The sequence below is a fragment of the Macrobrachium nipponense genome, chromosome 15 (assembly GCF_015104395.2).
Source record: "Macrobrachium nipponense isolate FS-2020 chromosome 15, ASM1510439v2, whole genome shotgun sequence".
Classification (NCBI taxonomy): Eukaryota; Metazoa; Arthropoda; class Malacostraca; order Decapoda; family Palaemonidae; genus Macrobrachium; species Macrobrachium nipponense.
The window spans coordinates 41242208-41263722 of NC_087208.1; the positions used below are offsets into that span (position 1 = coordinate 41242208).

General features: G+C 35.5%; 2 protein-coding genes across 2 annotated transcripts in view; one reads left to right on the top strand and one right to left on the bottom strand.

Annotated features, from left to right (window-relative positions):
* The window catches only part of LOC135194849 (xylulose kinase-like), a 29863-nt gene extending 24086 nt beyond the window's left edge, over positions 1-5777 (top strand). The window contains exon 13 of the mRNA XM_064221033.1: positions 1-5777. Coding sequence (XP_064077103.1) covers positions 1-72 — 72 coding nt within the window. The 3' untranslated portion in view covers positions 73-5777.
* Positions 5761-21515, bottom strand: part of LOC135194850 (uncharacterized) — a 23397-nt gene continuing 7642 nt past the window's right edge. Inside the window, exons 2-6 of the mRNA XM_064221034.1 lie at positions 11322-11460; positions 9107-9263; positions 8104-8276; positions 7662-7874; positions 5761-6515 (exon numbers count right to left, since the gene is read on the bottom strand). Of these exons, the coding sequence (XP_064077104.1) occupies positions 6402-6515; positions 7662-7874; positions 8104-8276; positions 9107-9263; positions 11322-11460 (796 nt within the window). The 3' untranslated portion in view covers positions 5761-6401. The remainder of the gene's footprint in view (positions 6516-7661; positions 7875-8103; positions 8277-9106; positions 9264-11321; positions 11461-21515) is intronic.

Below are 21515 nucleotides of genomic sequence, written 5' to 3' on the forward strand. Positions count from 1 at the left end.
GTGTACACAGCCATGGTGGATCGTTTTCATGAATTAGAAACCTCACTGTTGGCATCCAAAAAGACTGACTAAAGTCTTTTTGTTTCCATAATGCATTATGAGGCAGGCAGCTTTAGTACTTTTTCCAGATTTCTTTAGTAGATGGTTGTTAATATAAAGAATCAGAGATTCTTAGAAATTGAAATATTGGTTGTGTTTTTTTTGTAAATCTATTAATGTTTTAAGATTATTTTTATATTGTTGAAAAGCCAAGTTCTTTATGAGGCAAGCAGCTTTACTTTTTCCAGATATCTTTAATAAATGGTTGTTAATTTATAAAAAGCATGAGATTTTTATAAAGAATCGTAGATTCTTATAACATGAAATATTTAATGTATTTTACAATATTTTTTTATATTCTTCAAAGCAGCAATCCACTTTTACCGTGCATTAGTGGGGAAAATTTTCTGATTGATGTATATTATGTTGATCATATACGCAGTTACGTAGTTTAGGTCCGAAAGATTATTTTCATATCATGATGAAGAATTGACTTCTCATGATCCCAGTTCAGATGCTTTCCTTAACTGATGTGTACTTTTTGCTTCTAAAACATAAAATGTTGCCTGTTGTATTCATAGGTAGCTAGTCAATATTTGCTGGTCAAAACTGAATTTGTTACTCTAATCTTCTTAAAATACTAACATTTATATTCTTTAATGTTTATCTGCTGGGTTTTTTTGCATTTAGGTAGAAGAAAAATACCTCATCAGATGTTAACATGTTAAACATTCCCGTTACATAGCATTCCAGCTATTTTGCTTTTCCAAAGTTTAGGAACCTGACAGAGGCCGACCATTTACTTGTTGTTTTGTGCGTTTGCTTCCTGTTTGTGGCTGCATACTTACTAGGCAGACAGTTGGACCAAGGGGAAGTTGTCAGATGTATTTTCACTAGTTAATGAAAACTGCATATAGCATATGGGTAATTTTCTGAACACCCCATTATCGTTTTGACAGAATACCTGAATGCTAGTTGGGCGTTTTGACAATTCTGGAAATTCTCTTCCATTTCTTGCAGCTTCACTGTAATTCAGGGTCAATAATTTAGGGATATTTACTGGACCAGAAATCAAGACATGTTATTAACTAAGTTTTGTTTCGTAAAAGGTCCTTTTCATTCTCCTTCTAAAGAATTTTTCCCCCTAGGATTTACTCTTGACATTTCACCCCTCTGCCAAAAAAAAAAAAAAAAAAAAAAAAAAAAAAAAATTCAAAGGTTTTTAGTACAACGTCCTTTTCAGGAATGTATGAAGCATATTGGTTTTAGCTTTAACAGCACTTTGCCTATGGTACTCATTCAGTTTTACATGGCAGCCACTCGCATCCTATTTATTATAAGAATTGAAATGAAAGTTATTTAGAATAATGAATACGTATTCAAAATTATTTACTCACAATATTTATAGTTTGGAAAATATAAGCACATATTTAGCATTTGGAGCCTCCAACAGTTGTGAGGTTAACATTTCCATTTTTCTTGATGTCTTCCAGGACATTTAAATGCTCTATTTCCTAAATCTTTATTGATCTTTTATACCTCAAATTTTTATGTTCAGATTTGGCGTAATACAAAAATAATGGTATAGAGAGCACTGCCTTTTCCAATTAATCTCTCAATACTCGTACAGATTTGTATAATAAGGTGTTTTAATCTGATTTACAAGCATTCGCACAATGCAGATGATAAAATATGTCAAAGTTGCTCTACCTTCCACAAACTATCACAGATTAGGTATTTTTGGTGGATTGTGTTATGTTCCTGAGGTGTAATATTTAAGGAGTTTGTTATATCATCAAAAAGATGTTAAGGAGTTTGTTATATTATCAAAAAGGCATTGTTTGCACAAATAGTGAATTTTAGGTGTGACTTCCAGCCATAACAGAAAGGACTTCCAATATTTTTAACAATTTCACCAAAAATACAGCCAAAACATGCCAAGACTGCTGTAGTTTAGCATTTTAGATAAATTGTTCCAGTCTATTGCCATTTTGCTATGTGTTCATTCATACTGCTTGATACATGTAATTAAGATTAGTATATTGTTGACTAAAATGATGTCAGGATCACCACCATCATTATATATCTTATTGCCTTTTTCATTTTCAGCAACGACACAGTTCCCTTCTGCCACACATTTCATAATTAATATATGGGCCTTGTTTTTGTAATTCATCAAGTGTTAATGTTCATGTCGTACATTTAAATTAGTATTATTATTATTCAGAAGATGAACCCTATTCTCATGGGAATTCAAACTTCCTAAGAATATGGTGCTCATTCTCCGACCATTTCGAGATACTTCGGTCCTAAGCAAATACTACTTCTGCAATTTATTTTGCATTAATAGAATCCTACTATAATATTGACTATGTAAAAGTGTCCCCCAGATCTAGGTCTTTTTGGTTAACTCACTCATTTTTCTCAGCTTTAATGCATTTATAGTTGTTAAGTTATCATACTGTATTAAAAAATTTGTAAATAAATTTGAGCAGAATGTTGCATGTTCTGGACTTGGGTTAGGTTGTAACTTTGTGATTTTGGTATTATTTCACTTAGTTGAGAAGGCATTTTCACACTAAAGTAAGCCAATGGCATTCCCTCTACAAACATAGCATGATGGATGGTCACAGGATTTTGGTAGTAATACATTATTTTTAGTTTATTATGCAGATTTTATAACTTGAACAAAATGACCGTGAGTCTGTCACTTCATAATACCTGTATTGTCTTGTAGGACGAAGCCTCATTGAGTGGGATTTCTGTGGCCCATGGTAGAATACAAGTGTTTAGATTAGTTCTTTCTGAAACCTCGAATTGCAGAAGACTAAAACAGTCAGTTGGGGTCATAATCCCAACTTTGATCGCTTTCAGTTTTCAGGGCCTTGGATGTGGTGCTAGGTTATTTTGTAAACTCAGAATATTTAAATAGTGTATGGTGCATTTGTCAAGCTCAAGAAAGCTTGGTATTCTACCATTTGCTGCAGGTGTCCACATTAAGAATAGGTGATAATTTCCTTCATCCCTAGTTTTCTATTTTGTTATCAGCATTTTGATTTTCAAAGGGTTATACTTGTGGTGAATTCTCCCCATTTTTCTTTGTCTACCTTACATTAATATCTTAAGATATCCAATACTCCTTGTCATAGTCAGAATTCAGAGGAATATGACAAATTTGAAGACATGGAAAATTACACAAAAAGGTTCAAAAATTATAAAATTTTATGTTTCATTTACTTGTACTACTCTTGAACAGGGATTTTGTTTTGTAGTCAGCATCCTAATTTTAATGCTTATACAAGCGGAGATTTAACAAATTTCAACACTTCTACTTATTATCAGTATTATTATTACCTTATTCCCAAGTATTGCACAGTTCTGCAGTGGAAAAAGTTAATGTAAGGTTACTTTAGTTGTATAAAGTTTGAGATTAAAAATTGTATAACACCTCAGATTCTTATATCAGACTCAAAGCTTTTGAAGTTGATTTATTAAAAAATATTCCTGTGCACAACAGATTAAATATTCATATACATTTTTAAAGGCTGGCACAAATTGTAATTTTTTCAAAATAATTTATTAGTATGTCAGATCACAGCTCATGTAGGCATTAAAGGAAATGAGGATGCTGGTCAGTAGGCAGAGCTGCTACTACTCTGACCAGATCAGATACATGTATTCATTCCAGGAAAAAAAAATTAACATTGAAGTAACATTACCTTGTCTTCATAATTGGTCACACTTGTTTGACGCATGTGCATTTAATAAATAGACCATATGACACAGGCTCAGAGCTACTTAGGGTTTAGCATATTTATCTTACTGCTCAGTTTTCAGCCCACAACGAATGTGTATAGAGACAAATCCTTTAAAGAAATTTTGTCAGAATCTTGACATTTCAAATGTCATAAAATGTCTAAGTATTAGAAAGACATTAATATATGAAGCTTTCAGGCAAATACGAAGAGACGAAGAGATTTGAGAATGTTAACAATGTGGTTTGTACTATCACTAAATTTATAGATTCTGGTACATTCACTGTCTTTGTTACTTTACAATGTCTACAAATGGAACTAGGTCATATCATGGTGGGCTGCTACTGTGGTCCTAAAGACAATGGTTTACTGGTAGGAGTAAGTATAAAAATCTAAAAAGTAACATGTGCTTTTCCGATATACAAACCAGACTGTTTTCTTTTAAATCCTACCCGATCAACCTCATAGTATCTCTGATGCCGAAGAAAGACAGACCGATCTTTCATCATAAATGATTAGTTTATGAGACCACTGAGCCTAAAACCGTCGACACGGCTGAGCTTTGCTCGATGTGATGTCAGAAGCAGGAAGTCGGTACGTACCTCATCCGCCGTTTCTCTACTTCTGACGTCACATCGAGCAAAGCTCCTTCTCATACTGGTTAGGTAACCCTTGTTAGCAATTTATGACTACCATTTGCAGGTTGCACTGAAGAACATTCCAACATGAAAGGCTTTGGTTTGTATAATTAGCAAAATTAAAATTTAAGTTTACTACTATCATATGACATTTATTGAGCTTATAACAAGGAAACACGGTAGTCTAAAGTTTCATGAATTCGTACTGTGGTTGCAAGTTTTATCCCTGATAATTGATCATATTATTGTAGTATCAAGTGTTTAGTTTATCAAGGTTGTATGTTGAAATATTCTTGAGCCATCTAGAGTTGATTTTAAAAAAGGTTGTATGTTGAAATAATCTTGGGCCATCTAGAGTTGACTTAAAACTAGTCTAAAAAGTACTTACTCTGGTAATAATGAACCATTAAGATTGAGAAGTCTCATTCTATTTAATTGTTAGAATTATCTTGGAGAAATGAACTTCAATAGGTTGACTCAATGAGAAAAATGTTTAAACTTTACATATGCTTAAAAGGTTTTATCAATAATGCACTGCCTTACTGTACCTTACCCATTGCTAGTGTGCCTTAGCAATGCCTTCTTTGTAGCATTTAGTTAATGGTGCCTTGATAATGTGCTATTACTGTAAACTTTAGATTGTTGTATCGGCCTAAGTAATTTAATCTTGTGCTTGTTGCAGCAAGTGAGCAAGATAAACTACAAGGCTGCAAGCACTTGATGTTTGCAGGAAATATACTCTTACATATTATAATGTTAGATATTTTATATTAAAATAAATATCTGCTTTACCAAGCTTTAATTTTGCAATTTAATGCATTTTAAATTTTACCCGTGTAGTCCTTGGGAGGACTACTGTTGTATATTTCACAAACTTATTTGTAAAGGGCCTTCAGATAAGAGAAATTGTACAATGTCAAACTGTCACATTTAGCAGAGAGGTTGTGTACCCATTTCCACTTCAATTGATTTCCATGGTTTATTGTACAATGTTATCTGTTAAGGAAACTTTTCTAGTTTACTAAATTTCCTCAAAATTTAAGGTTAAAATAACATATTTGATTACACTTATCAGATAATCAGTATTGGAATTTAATTCCAAATTATAAAAAATTTGGGAATAGTCTTAACTTCTCTGGTGCCTGTGAAATATTGTTTGTAAGGCTCAATGTAGTAGCAGCAGTTTGTGGCTGGTCACAACTAAAAACAGTACTCTCCAAATACTGCTACAGCCAGTTTTCATAGTAACAACTTTGTAACAGATTTTATGAATGGCTTAACTAGACGACTACTATGCAATTTCAAGTGTAAGAATAATTACATGGAAATAAAAATTTATAACTTTTATTGGTTTTCTTTATACAAAAGTATAAACTTCAAAAAACTGAGTAAAAAAACTAGGCATACCCAAATAAATTTTGATAGATTATAAATTTTTCCTTGTAAAAATGTCCCATGCTATAGAAGTTGGAATTAAAAACTATCAGTATGTCACAAAAGTAAATATAATGCATTATTCTTCCTTAAAATTAATGAATTCTCACAGCCAGACTTGACACTTAATTGCTAAGTCATCAAAAGACCTTGTAGACCTTCAAAATAAAACTTCACCACTTACTGGATTATTAAATCAAACTGCAAAATTAAAACAAAGGACGAGAAATAATTCATAACAGAATTACTTGCTCAAAACTTCACTTGTACTTCAACATTCTCAATGTTGAAAAATAAAAAGAATGGTCCTAAACTAAAAACTCTTCCCTCTCAATACTAAAAATGGAGCAATGACAGTATTAATAAGTAACAAAACTGCTATACATTTTGCATTCAGTCTCCATATAAAAAAAATCCTTGAATCATAAACACTTATTCTACTTTTCAATCAGCAATAAAAAGAAAAATTCTAAAACACTAAAAGCCAATTAATCAATCCCTAATACTACATTACTCCTGTATGAAACAAAATTCTCTAGCTTCTAACAAAATTTTGGGGTGGAGGAACCATCTTGCAATCTTCAAAATACTCGTGTTGTAGAGCTTGCCTGGCTGTAATACGCATCCTTGGGTTGTAAGTCAACATTCTCTGTAAATTACAAAACACAAATGTTACAGCTGTTTACACTATGTAACTAAAAAAATACAAAATCCTACTTAACCTAATTCCAGGAGTTATGCTGTCCCCCTATAATGGCCAGGTCCTGATCTAATGTGAGAATTTTTAATGCTACAATCTGGCATTTCAAGTTATGATCCAGACAAGATTTTTCTTTAAACATTTCAGGGTAAAATCTCTCTTCATCCACAGAAATTTTTCTTTTGGAACAAAGCTAATTTATGACACTGATTAATCCAAATTCATGATTGATTAAAATTAATCTCCCCATCTACCAAATTCAACATGACTAGGTCGAGGTCATGACATCCAGATCTGTGTTTTAACAAGTATCTGCATTTCTTGCCTGAGTTTTACAACCTAGGCAATCTCCCATCTAGCTATCTTCATGGCCTTATCAAAATAATCTCTCAGGATCATATTACTCTAAGAGCATTTGCTAATTATTCCATTAATGTGGCAGTTAAGATCTCTCAGGTCATGTGGCAGACTTGGGGTCACAATTTACAACGGCAACATCCATTTTAAGTGGAAATTCTGGAGGTTATCTTGCATACCAATATAACTAGTTACAACTTCAAATCAGTATCATCAATGACATCTTGTGAATTTGCTCATTACAACAAATAGGAATAACAGCCAATCAAACTTGTTGAAATGCCTAACCAGTTACTGCACCAACATGCCACATGTCTCTTGTCATTTCCTGACATTAATGGACCCCCACCCCCCCTCTTTTAAGGGTAGAACCAGGGTTGAAGTCCCCATTTACTCATCTCTTACTTCAGCGCATTATATTAACCATTTCACTTAAGACAATTACCTCTGTGGGAAGAGGCAGTGACTAAAGTGGTTTTCAATATAGACCACTAATTTTTTTATTCATTTTGCAGCAAGTACTTATTCCATACAATGGCATAAAAAAATTCCCCCAAAAATAACATATGTTAAGTGAAATAATGAGTAGAAATGACAAAACTAAAATGTGGATGTTCATATCAGTCATCGGTAAGCGAAGCATTTAAATTTGGATGATGTTAATACACGTCACAGGTAAGCGAAAGACTTAATAACTTCACATATTTTAGGAAGCATAAAACCTGAACATCAACATACCAGCAACAAGCATCTCCCATTAGTGTCTAATTGTGGCACCAGCTGAGCCAAGTTACTTGCAGCATTTACTTCCCAACGTGGAAATGATCTCTTGTAGTCTGGAAGCTGGGACACACCAGGCCAGTCTTCTTCACCTGGGGTACCAAGCGTCCTGAAGATGCGGAAGAGCTGATCGATTTCCGAATCGCCAGGGAATAAGGCCTTCTTTGTGAGCTGTGAGTGGTAAAGATATTAAGTGAAAGGTCCTATCTGACAGCAAATTTTTACATCAACATGGCCGCGACTGTTCATGAGAGCATAAATCATGTATATTAAGTGATTGTAGCTTTTCTAGTCAGTCCTTTTGTAATTCTAAAGTATATTCATTTAGTGTTAACAGCTTTGTAAATTTATTTTCTAGCGAAATATTTTACACCACAGATAATGTGGCAACGCAACTTACCATTTCAGCAAATATAGCTCCTAAACTCCACATATCCACAGCTGTGCAATAGTTCTTTGCCCCAAGAAGAATTTCTGGCGCACGGTACCAAAGTGTCACCACTTCATGAGTATATGCCCTTAAAGGAAGGCAGAATGCCCTTGCAAGTCCAAAATCAGCAAGCTTTATGTAACCTACAAATACAAAATAATCTGAATATATAGTGACCTAACAAAGCTTAATAAAGATTCTGTAGTTTCCAAATAAATCTGTCATTTACTGACATTCTAACTACCAATAACCAAATGATGACCCTCCAAGTTAGCAAAACCAGTTCTGTAATTTGAATAACTCGTGCAAACTGAAGTGCACTTAGGCCCAACATTATGTCCTTGTCAGGGGCGGATTTAAGGTGTGTGGGGCCCTAGGTCGGTGACCTTAGGGATCCCTCTTATTTAGAGGGAAGCAAAGAGGGCCCCCTGTAACTGGTGAGGGGTGGATGTTAAGGTTTCTGAGATTTAATTTCTAATCAAGCACCTCTAGATTATCATAATTTTCACTATCATTACATTCTTTATAGAATATTTTTAATTATTAATTTTTTTGCTGACTTATGGGACACTACGCCATGGCCTGCTCACACCCCATCCCCTTAAATCCACCACTTATCAAAATGTCTACTTTTTGCAAACAAATTACAGAGAAAACTAAAAAATCTCTTTTACAAGTCCCTCAGATCAAGAATGCAATTAAGTAATAATGACATATGTATCTACAATGACAGCATCAGAAAATATTGCAAACATACAATATACTGAGGATTAAAATAAACCATAAAACCCAAACCCAAAAAAATCAGAAGCACAGAATTTACCTGGAATCCAAGGCTGCATAACAAAAGAAAACTGCTTTAGTACTTTTCCCATTCATGATTTGTCTTTATAAACTTTTTGATAATGCAAAAGTATGCATAAGAAAAATGTGCCACTCAAGATATATATCATATTTTACAAAAAGCTTCTACCTTTAGCATCAATGAGGAGGTTCTGAGGTTTGAGATCCCGATGGAGAATGCGGTGCGCATGGCAAAATGCAATTCCTCTCAGTAGCTGTTGCATGTAACTGCATACCAAATCTTGTGGCAGTCCCCCTGGGCATTGGTCGAACAGCTTCTTAAGGTCCTAGTTGAGAGAAGTTTCCCTTATACTTGACTGGCATTTACTTATAAAATGTCTAATGTAATGTTACTGGGAATTACTTTGGGTAACAAAAAATTATGGGCTATCGAGTATCATAGCACAATTTGCTGATGTTGACAGTGCACCAGATTTCATGCTAATGCACTGCAAAATTTTTTTAATAATCTGCAGATGCTAAAAGTAACACATTTCTTTTAAAGCTTAATGCCCTAAGGATGTACAAATGGTATTTTTTATACAATCTGAAATTTTCTTGGGCCTTTTACCTATCATATTTATGATAATCACTAACATCCTAGCTTAAGACTCTCCTAATGCAGTTCCACATAATTTACGAACATTACTCTGTCCGTACATGCTTCATGCTGCAAACCTCTTTTGTATTCTAAATCATTCAGTTTTCTTCAAACTCATCATTGAATGTAGGTCACAACAAACAAGAAAATGTATTTACAAATTACTCGGCAACATGAAATGAAAGGAGGCCAAACTGGTGAAAGGGGAAATAGCTAAAAATAGGATAAAGTGAGCAAATTATCCCAAGATAAATGCATGCTTTTTGTCCGCTGGCAAAATCAGAGAGACCAGACCAGAGGAAGAAAACCAGGCACATCAGTCAAGTTTACCAGAAGTGGTGACTAACTTTAAAGTCAGATAGGATACTTTCTGGAGAAATTTAAGGCCCCATACGGACAGGCTTAAGAATGCATTTGAGGATGTCACAGTTTGAGTGTGTATGGCAGTGTTGGTATTTTGCCAAACCTAACCAAGGACTGAAATAGATCAAGAGAGATCACTAGAGAAACATTGCCAATGAGAGGGGCTTACATTGCTATTGGTAAATACAATTGGAATAAGACTACTATATGAGCAAACTAAAATAAGTCTGATGAACAGATGGTGGAATCATTCAACAGGTACTATACAGGAAAAGAAGGGACTGAAGATCACTATACCCAATACCCAAGCAAAACAAAAGCCCATGGTGACTGGAAGATAAGTAAAGGTAAAAGTACAAAAGGGGCTCTGTGATAGCTGTGGGAAAGGAGCAGGTATGAACTTTGTACTCCACAAATGCAGCAGATGGTGTCAATGCTCAGGATTATATGAAAGTATGAGATTTTATAATTTAAAACTATATTACAAAAGCAAATGGAGCAGAGCATTTTTTTAACACTTGGAAGGAGGGGGGAGGGGAGACACCAGCAGAAGAGGTATTTATGTGGAATCAACAAGTTAAAAAAAAATACAGATCTTAAAGATCAATTTAGGCTATAAAGCCAGGCACTGGGGGCACATTCAGCCAGTTGACACTTTACACACTGAACAGGAGTTGGATCTCACGAAGAATATACGTCTGAGGCACAAGTTATTATTATTTTTTTTTTTTAGTTAATTTACTTGGGATATTATATATCTTAAATGTTAAATACATGGGTCCCCCTTGTATTTCATGGGGGATGTGTACCAGACACCCCCCGGGGAATAGTTAGAACCCCTATAAGAATGCTGGAAACCTATTTTGTTAGTTAAAACTCAAGAAAACCCCACTATAAATGTTTATACCTGGTTTTTGAAATAGTTTTATCACAAAAAATGCACTGTATCATGAATTTGATAAAAAACAAACCCAGGAATTTGTGGATATTTCTCATAGAAAAATACAGCTAACAGGCGAATTTTCCGTGAGTAATGCAGGGAAATGTTCAGAGAAAAATGCGAATGAGAGTCCATGAATCCAGAGAACACAAATGGGGGTGGGGATGGGGGGACCATACCCACTTTGAGAGGCATTCTGTCTACCAAACTTTGCATTAACAGAACAGCCTACTATGGTTAAGGTAACATATCAAGAGACACCGTGAAAGCCCAAGTAGAAAAATAATGCAATTTCACAAAAGTCATTAGGACATGGTCTTAGAAAAATACATACAAATGTCAGATGTGGTGCAAATTAACTTACGTAATAGCACTAATGGTATATTAATAGTACAGCATTCATTCTCCATGAGCACCTACATAGAACAAGGGTACACACACCTGATTCAGGTACTCGAAAACCATGTACAGTTTGCGGTCCCCATGTACCACATCAACAAGCCGCACAATGTTCTCATGGTCGAGTTCCTTCAGCAGGGTTATTTCTCTCAAGGCTGTACTCGGCACCCCATCCACCTCGCTGTTGAGAATACACTATAAAACAAAAAATGTTTCAAAACATCAGGTTACAACCTAGCCTTACCGACTTCCACTGAACTACTGTGTACTTAAGAACTATTGAAATATTCTTTCCAAGCTGATACCTGACAAATATATATCGGATTGAAAAGGGAACTCAATGAATATGCAAAATGGAGTAGAAATACAGCATCTAAAGAACAATCTGATTTGTAAAACAACGCACAACCAATTCTTGATCTGAACAAACTATTGTCATATAAGAAATGGTATTTTACTTTCTAGAAATTGTCTCATGAGCAACACCCTCAGTGATATTGTAGTAGTATAGTAAGAAAAGCATTCATGTTTGTCTTGGATGGTTTAGAAGTCACTGTAAAAACTATAAGCCAATGTTCTAGTAACATAAAAACATAAGCTTTCAGACCTTCACTAAGGTCCTATTTGTACAGCCTGTTTTTATGTTGACTTTTATTTCCCACCAAGACAAAGGTTTTTTCTTAAAGATACTGCACAAGTATTTATATTTCAACCACAGACCAACTACACTAATTAAATTCTTCTGTTAAATGTTAATGAATAGAACATAATCCAATTACTCACAAGATACCAAAGGTGGGAAATTCTAATGTGAACATTTCAATGTTCCCTAAAACTGTCACCGCCAAACTAAGCTACCCCTTGTATAGGAAGTACCATAGTCTAACCCACCAACCTTCATTTGGAGAACCTAAATCTAATACAACTTCCAACTAATATGTATCAGTTACCCATCAAGAGAGCATTCTATCTAATTAAAATGGGATCCTATCTGACAAGACTTAACTCATGGTGGTAGTTACTTCAATTAGATCCTTCTCTCAAATGCAATAAAAATCTGTTATTGTAATGAGTCATGAAATTTGAGATTTGAAGTTCAGCAATGTACTGTTTATGCAATAAACCGCTAAAACCAAAGTTAAAACCCACATGGGCCATACATTAAATACCTAAACAAGCATGAATAACAGTGGTCAAATAAAGTTAAAAGCAAAGCGATAAGAACCATGACGATAATTACAGTACTACCGAAACAATAATTAAGAATGAGACAACAGCTGTACTGAAGGTAGAACTGTTACCTAATCAACAAGAATTTTAAGATTCAAGCTGCATCATTTGAATGATTCATCACAAAGGGAAGTCTTGCCATTTAACAGGTTGAATTCACAATGCAATGACACCAAAATTTTGAACCAACAAATCCTTGAATATCTTTTGATACCAGCCCATTGATCCATATTCCCTACAAAAGATGCTTAAAACATGGGAACAGGTTAAGTTCATGATGCAATATTACAATATAGAACCCACAATGAATTTCGAACAATTTTTCGAATTAGACGTCAGTTCATTGTAACATAACAGTTCCTCCTTTTAAAGCTAACTTACAAACATACCCTACAAATGATGCTTAAAAGATGTTGCCCTGAAATACAAATCATCTACTTTAACTAATGTAAAACCTAAAATGCAAATCGTCTAACCCCTAAAAACCCAAATCGTCTATGCTTCTGCAACTATAGTAAACCATACTCAAACAAAGGCTCCGTTGCTTATTATTGAGTATTATGCTGAATCCTGTGGTGCTATGACCGACTCCACATACCCACCACAGCAGCCAGCGTGCTACCCAACCACAGTGCCTTGAATTGCAATACTGCCAATAGTCAAGTCTGAACCACAGACAAGAAAACAGGTAGAAAGATTGTGTGGTGTAATGGAGTTGACTTCCAAATTTAATTTCAAGCCTTGTGATGCAAACTTTACCATAACAGTATGCAACTATTTAGTAACTTTCTATCAAAATATACTTTGCACAAACAAGTCTAATTTCATTGCCTATCCCCATCACTTTACTCGAGCACTTGTTATTAAGAATTACTAAACAGAAAAACAAATGAAATGCAATTATTTGAAGTACTGTCATTGGCTATGATGACTGTAGACTCCTCCACTAGGTAACTAGGACTGTGATAGCTTTTGTTAACACGCTAAGCACAGCTCCAGTTACCTTGTCGAAGAGCCGCAGAATTGTGCCACCTGCAAAGGAACCAGAAATGGTGTTCTGAAAAAAACTGATTCACAGTTAGGAAACTTATAAGATTCCAGTAATGCTTAGGGATAACACTTATGATTATACCTATTTACCTTGGTAAATTATCAACCAAACAGGAGTGAAGGGTGACACAGTAAACAGTCCTTCACTGTATTCCAATTAAAAAATACATTCAAGTTATGAATTAGATAAAATTTTAGATTAAAATTGCAATGAACTGCATGTACTTTCAAAAAGTTACTAATTATAAACATAAAGGATCATAAGCCAATTGGAAAGTACAACTTTAAAACATTCTAGTATCCTCCACAGAATCTAAGTGAAAACAGCCGCACTGCAAACCATTTCAGGGATTATGAATGTCCTATAGCAAAAGGAATTTAACAACAACTGCATTGAATGACAATCTAGGCGTATTTTTTTTTTTTTTTTGCAGAATGGAGATATCACAATTTTTCAAAGTAAATTGTAGTTTTCCTAACTATTCAAACCTGAGGTACCTTGCAACAGGAATTACTTTCGGTGTAGCTGGAGTATGGCCATTAAATTCTTGAACAACGTGGCTAGGCACTAACTAGAATGAAACCCAGTCACTAACTAGAATGAAACCCAGTCAACCCTTTGGGGACAACGTAAAAACAAAAAACCATCATATATCAGTACAACAACTTTCAAAGTGTTCTCACCTGTACTGCATCAAACACATTTTTCATCAGAATTCTTATAAACGTGCGGAGCTCTTCCTTAGAATTTAGCAAATCCTCCATACTCAATTGTACAATAAACAAAGCCTATACTGTATATATTCTGCATGTATCGCCTACATAAATTATTTGTAAATTTGCTAATCAAGCAGAAATACTATTGGTATAACAGCTAGCTTATTATATTGATTAATCCCTTCATCACCTAATTTAAAGACCTGCCATGCAGCCAAGCTGACCATGCATGAAGTGGTCAACAAATGCCGACTACAGAGATCAAACTATCCTTCCCACAAAAAAAAATTTAAGGTGAAATTTTACTTTCATAACTGGTCCAATCAATGAACACCATTTTTGGTACCAACCAAACAAATATAACAATTAAAAATTAAATATCTAAGAAGAGTAAATCTGCAGTAATTTCAATATAGTTTTCATATCAAGCATTTTTTTTATTAAAAAAAAGTCATGACCAGGTAGTGCCAAAATATATCCAACTCAAATTATGCATGTGGATTTAGGTTTTAATAACCCTTGGTTATGCCGAGCCCACTCAACTACTGTATATAGGCAGTCCCCGGGTCACGCGGGGTTCCATTCTTGAAGTCGCGCCATAATCCAAAAATCGTCACAAGCCGGAACATCATAGAAAATACTAAGAAAACCTTACTTTTAATGCTTTGGGTGCACTAAAAACTCTGAACTGTATTCTTATTGCATTTTTCACAAAAAAAAAACTTAAAATATTGATTATTGTGCATTTTTGGTGTCATATTTTTTCTGCCAGATGAGCATTGTAGGCGTCGTAACCCTGGAAATAATTTCTGATGAATAATTGAAAAGCGCCTTAACCTCAGAAGGTTGTAAGGCGAACTCGTCGTAACCTGGGGACTCCCAGGGCAGTCCCCAGGCTACGACGGGTTCGGCTTACGACGTTCCGAGGTTTAGGCGCTTTTCAATTATATTCATCAGAAATTATTTCCAGGGTTACGACGCCTACAACGCTCATCTGGCAAAAGAAACATGACACCAAAAATCCAAAATAATCATATTTTTTTTTTTTTTTATGAAAAATGCAATAAGAATGCAGTTTATACAGTTTTGAATGCACCCAAAGCATTAAAAGTAAGGTTTTATTAGGATTTTTTATGATGGTCCGACTTACGACGATTTTCAGGTTACAACGCGTCTCAAGAACGGAACCCCCGTCGTAACCAGGGGACTGCCTGTACTTGCATATGTTGATCATTTCCTAGGGGAAACCACCAACTGGAGTAGCCGAGCCACTTTCTACCACGTTTGAAGCCACCCCCGAATAAGTACTTTAACACTTCCTGACACCGGAGATGGTCATCAGTCACGAGTTGTTGGTGGTGACAGCAGGAGCTCGAGACCTCTACTCTCCTTTCGAAGTAGGTATTTTCTCCAAAGTAGAAATTAAGGCCATATTTTAAGATTAAACAGAGGGTAATGATAAGTCTGGCCCTAAGCAATGCACACTACCTCGAGGCTTTTGATATTTTTACTTACAACTATGAATATTTTGAAGATAAATCCGCACACCACTTGTACCCATAGACGCTGGGGCACTTTCATCACAATCTTAAACGATGACTTCCAACCACTACTTTGAGGAAACTACGATTTTTGGTAGAAGAAGCGTGCACTAGACAATTATTTAAACAGTTAACGGCAGTTCAGTGGAACCTTGACATACGAAAATCCAACTTTACGAAAAATTCAAGTTACAAATACTACAAAGATTTTTATGCCTCTGCACACACGAAAATAACTCGTGTTACGAAAGAGTTACTGTAAAGTCCCGAGATTCGCCCAGACCACCGAGAACAATTTTAAAACGCACGCTCCGCCAACTGAGTAGACTCGCCACCATCCTCCCGCTCTCTCATTGGTTCCTGATGCTAGTCACCACCGTAAGATCCTGCTCTCCTATTGGTCAGCATCTACCCAATCGTGCTCTACATAGTCTATTGGTAAAAGGATGCTGTAAATTGAAAAGCTTATTTATGCAATACATATGTTTCATTATAACTGTCGGTAACTTGGTATCTCCATTTGGTAAAGATAGAATAAACAGAAATGAATGGTTATTATACTGTTTGGTAGTTTCAGTAGTTGAAGAGAGAATGAAAATTTATGATTACTGTACTGTGTGCTAGGTAAAAGTGATTGCTTGGTGTTCGTTCGCTACTCGTAGTGTTGAAGTAAACAAAAGGTTGGAAGCTTTTTTTTTGCTTGTTTGTTTGTGTATTATGGTTAATGATTAATAATTATTTGAAATTAGTACATACTGATTATTTATAAATTTTATTGGCATATTCTAAGCTTTTAGCTTCTTAGGTTTAGATGTCAGAATCATAGACTAGGCATATTGCTAAGGGACATATGCTAAAGTCCTAATATATGCAGTAAAAATGGGACTGAACATTACATGCAGTTGAATATTACCTCAAGTATGTACAGTATTTTGCCTTTTTGAGTCATTTCTTCCGTCGGATTGGCGTCGTAACCCTAGAACATGTGTTGTAAGCCAGGAAATAATTTACTGGGATGTTTTTGTAGGGCTTGGAACAAATTAGGCAATTTACATGTAAAATGTGGTTCAAGATACAAAAAAAATAAGGTTACAAAGGCCGCCTTGAAACTGATTAATTTCGTATCCTGAGGTAATAACTGTATAGTCATGAATTGCATAAACATTTTTACATATTCATGATTACTGACTTGAAAATATTCGTTGTTGAAAAAGTAACTAAATTCCTGACTCAAATATCAATAGTTTTGCTTGTGAACGGTACCTACAGCGTTACCGCGCTCTTCAATTGGTGTGTTTACCCTCCAAACTGGGTATAAGTCTTACACAAAACCGGGAGATAAGTGAAATCAGTGAATCTATTTGTAGTATATATACATATTACAGCAATTTTATCATTATTGCATTACTATGACAATTAGAATTTATGGAAACAGTTTGTAAATGCATCAGCGTATCTGTTAAGCTCCACCAGATTGGCAACGATGAGTCATTTTGCAGTCGTCTCCTCATATGTACTTCAGAAATAACTGAAAATTTTCAGGGTTAATTTGGTTGCAAAAAAGGGATAAGACATGAATTAAACTTTTTGAAGTAACAAAATAAAGTTAAACTAAATAATGAGTAAAGTAAACAATTAAGGGAATGAAGCTTTGCACCTCATAAACCGTGTATTTGTGTACTGCCCGTAACTGTTCGTGGAGTGAGCATTAGGAACCAGGAACCGCAACGTAGTTCAAGTGCAATTTGGAGTGAATTAAGACCAAAATGTGCATAATTACAATCAAATAAGCACTGTGGCATTTCAGTTGTGATGGCAGTGAGGATAAAACCACCGATTACAAGGTAAAAATTTATTCAGTTCAAACTATGACCCGTGGTAGAAGTTTCATACTTTCACTAATATAGACAACAAAATGTTTTATTGTGCTGATTACAACTGCGATCTTGAGTAAGATCAATAAACGTTACATATGTATGCTAACATTGTTCAAATGAATGCTGGGAAAGATGGTGGCTTGGCTGTGGTTACGAACGACACCTCACGCGGTTGCCGCCATATTGAATTTCAAAAATGCCTTGAAAACATAATTTACAGAGCTCACACGCTTATTTTAGTTCATATGGGGCTTTCATATATCACATTATGTTGATGAAACTTCAATCTTTTGAATGGTATGCTTAAAGATGTAATTGTATTCTTGTTTCACCAATTAAATATTGTGTGAATAAGGCTGAGCCACGCGATGACAATGCCGCCACTGCGGTGTTTCCCCCTATTTGGATTATCCACTCTGGGATGTTTGTGGCAGCCAGATGTATGTGGCTGGAAAGTTGTTCCCACAAGTTTTGCTGCTTTGATTGAGTGAAATGACAACCTACCATTCTCACATATTTTAATTAGTATTTTGAGTGAATTGACACCAAACTGTGTATAATTATGATCAAACAGGGTAAACAACCGCATGGACTGGCTAACTCACAGACTACCACGGCTAGGCCACCCTCCAAAAAAGGACTTAACACGTCCTGACACCGGAGATAGTCATCAAGTCATGAGTAGCATAGTTGGTGGTGATAACAGGAGCTCTACTCTCCTTTCGAAGTAAGTATTTTCTCCAGTTAGAAATTAAGGCCATATTTCAAGATTTAAACAGTATAATGAAAAGGGTAAGGGTGGCCAATGCAGTGCCCACAACCCCAAAAGGCTTTCAAAGTTTTTACTTACAACTCCAAATATTTCAAAGATTGAACTTTCGTCACAACAATCGAATACCCGACCTCTAACCAGCACTTATTCAAGGGGACTACGGCATTCTTTGCGGCGTTTTGCGCTTTTCATTTAGTATGTGTTTACCCTCCAAACTCGGTATAAGACTTACACAAAAGTGGGGAAATAAGTGAAATTAGCATATCTATTTGTAGTACAAACATACTACCGAAATTTTATCATTACTGCATTACTATGACAACTAGAATTCATGGAAACAGTTTGTAAATACATCAGCGTATGTGTGACGCTCCACATGATTGGCAACGACGAGACATTTTTCTCGCATCGTCTGCTGGTAAGTATACATCCGAAATTTGTAATTTTTCGGGGTTAATTTGGTTGCAAAAAAGGGATGATAAGACATGAATTAAATAAACATTTTGAAGTAAAGTTAAACTAAATGAGTAAAGTAAACAATTACGGGAATAAAGCTTTGCACCTCAATCAGTGTTATCGTCTGCTGCTCGTAACTGTGTTTGTGGAGCGAGCGCTTTGGAACCAGGAACAGCAACGTGGTTCAAGTGCAATGTGGAGTGAATTAAGACCAAAATGTGTATAATAACAATCAAATAAGAACTGTGGAGTTTCAGTTGTGATGGCAGTAAGGATAAAACCACCAATTACAAGGTAAAAATGTATTCAGTTCAAACCATGATCCCGGGATTAACAAGTTTCATACTTTCACTAATATAGGCAACAAAATAATGTTTTATTGAGCCGATTACAACTGCAATGTTGAGTAAGATCAATAAACGTTACATATATACGCTAACATTGTTCAAATGAGTGCTGGGAAGGCTGGGAGAGATGGTGTCCATCCGTGACTAGACCCGTCCAGCCACACGATCACCGCCATATTGGATTTCAAAACTGCCTTGAAAACATTTTACGAAGAGCGTCACATGCTTCTTAGATCGTATGGGGCTTTCATATATCACATTATGTTGATGAAACTTTTATCTTTTGAATGGTATGCTTAGTTGTAATTGTATTCATGTTTCACCAATTAAATATCAAGTGAATAAGACCCAGCCAGTGATGGTGGATCGTCCGTGATTGTTTACCCTATACGCTAACACTGTTCAAATGAGTGCTAGGAAGGCTGGGAGAGATGGTGGATTGTCCGTAGTTAGACCGGCCAGCCACACGATTGTCGCCATATTGGATTTCAAAACAGCCTTGAAAACATATCTTACAAAGAGCTCACGTGCTTATTTTAGTTCATATGGGGGTTTCATATATCACATTATGTTGACAAAACTACAATCTTTTGAATGGTATGCTTAAAGTTGTAATTGTATTCTTGTTTCACCAATTAAATATCAAGTGAATAAGGTCTGGCCAGCGCGATGACGATGGATCATCCGTGACTGTTTACCCTACATGGCTGGAAAGTGGTTCCTGCAAGTTTTGGTGTTTTGATTGAGTGAAATGATAAACCCATATATTTTTTAGTAGTATTTTGAGTGAATTAACGGCAAACTGTGTATAATTACGATCTAATAAGCACAATGGAGTTTCATTTGTGTTGTCCATAAGGATAAACCATGGATTACAAGTTAAGAATGCATTTCAGTTGAACCGTAAGACCCTTGGGAATTCCATGTCTCGTACTTTTATTAATATAAGGTAAACAACCGCAAGGCCTGGATCAACTCACCGACGATCACGGCATGCCACCCTCCAAAAAAGTACTTATAACGCGTCCTGACACCAGAGATGGGCATCAGTCGTGACTTCTTGTTGGTGAGACATGGAGCTAAAGACCTCTACTGTCCTTTCAAAGTTAGAAATTAAGGCCAAATTTAAAGCATTAAACAGAGGGTAGTGAAAAGGGTGTCCAACAGTGCAAATCTCACCAAAACGCTTTCAAAATTTTTACTTACGCTTAAATATCTTAGAAGATTGACGCCATCTACATGTTTGTGGAGTCACTTGTGTCAACAAACTTCTCATTTCCCGTGATAAATCCGCACACCACTTGTACCCATAGATGCTGGGGCACTTTCATCACAACAATCGGAACACTGTTCCTAACCACGTTTTTAAGGAAACTACTGGTTTGGTAGAAGACGACGACGAAGCGTGCACTAGATAATTATTTAAATAAATAATAAAACATCAATATTTTACATATTTATGATGATTAATTTGAAAATATTCGTTATTGAAAAAGTAACTTGATTTAGACTCAAATTAATTATTTTTTTAAGTCCTGTATTATGATGTCACGACATCACTTTCGTACCTATTGTATATGAATTGCTAAAGTCAAACTTTTTTGCAGAACAGTTTACCATTCATTCATGCAGATTGTTATCAGCTATTCATGTAATTGTTATAATCGTAATGAGCATATATATGCGATACAATCGCTTTTTTTTTTGTCCTTGTACCTATTCATGTAATTGTTATAATCGTAATGAGCATATATATGCGATACAATCGCTTGTCCTTGTACCAAGAGAAAACCTCCATTACCCAGAAATGGATACGAGCATGCGTAAAAAGCTCCACCTACCCTCCCCCCCTCCACCACCACCCCTGCATGTGCGCGCGCGCACACACACACTCTCTCTCTCTATAATCCTTTACGCATATATCGTAGCTTGGGGCACTGCGTCAGGCAAGACGGGGCACTCCTTCTTGCGCAACACACTCCCTCTCCTTCACTAACTTGGCTTATTACGGCGAATTTTCTTCTTCTATATGTTACCTAGATGTTTTTCTAGTATTTTCCATTTTAGTAGCTAGATGTTTTCCTAGTATTTTCCATTTTGGCATGATGAAATTCTTGCCAAAACAAAAAAAAACAAACGTAAATGCAAGAGAATGTCAAGAGGTGAAATTCGAAGTTGTACTCTTTTTACAAAGACAATGTTAATAAATCATGATTATGAATTTCATATTCCTTTTTCGGTATTAA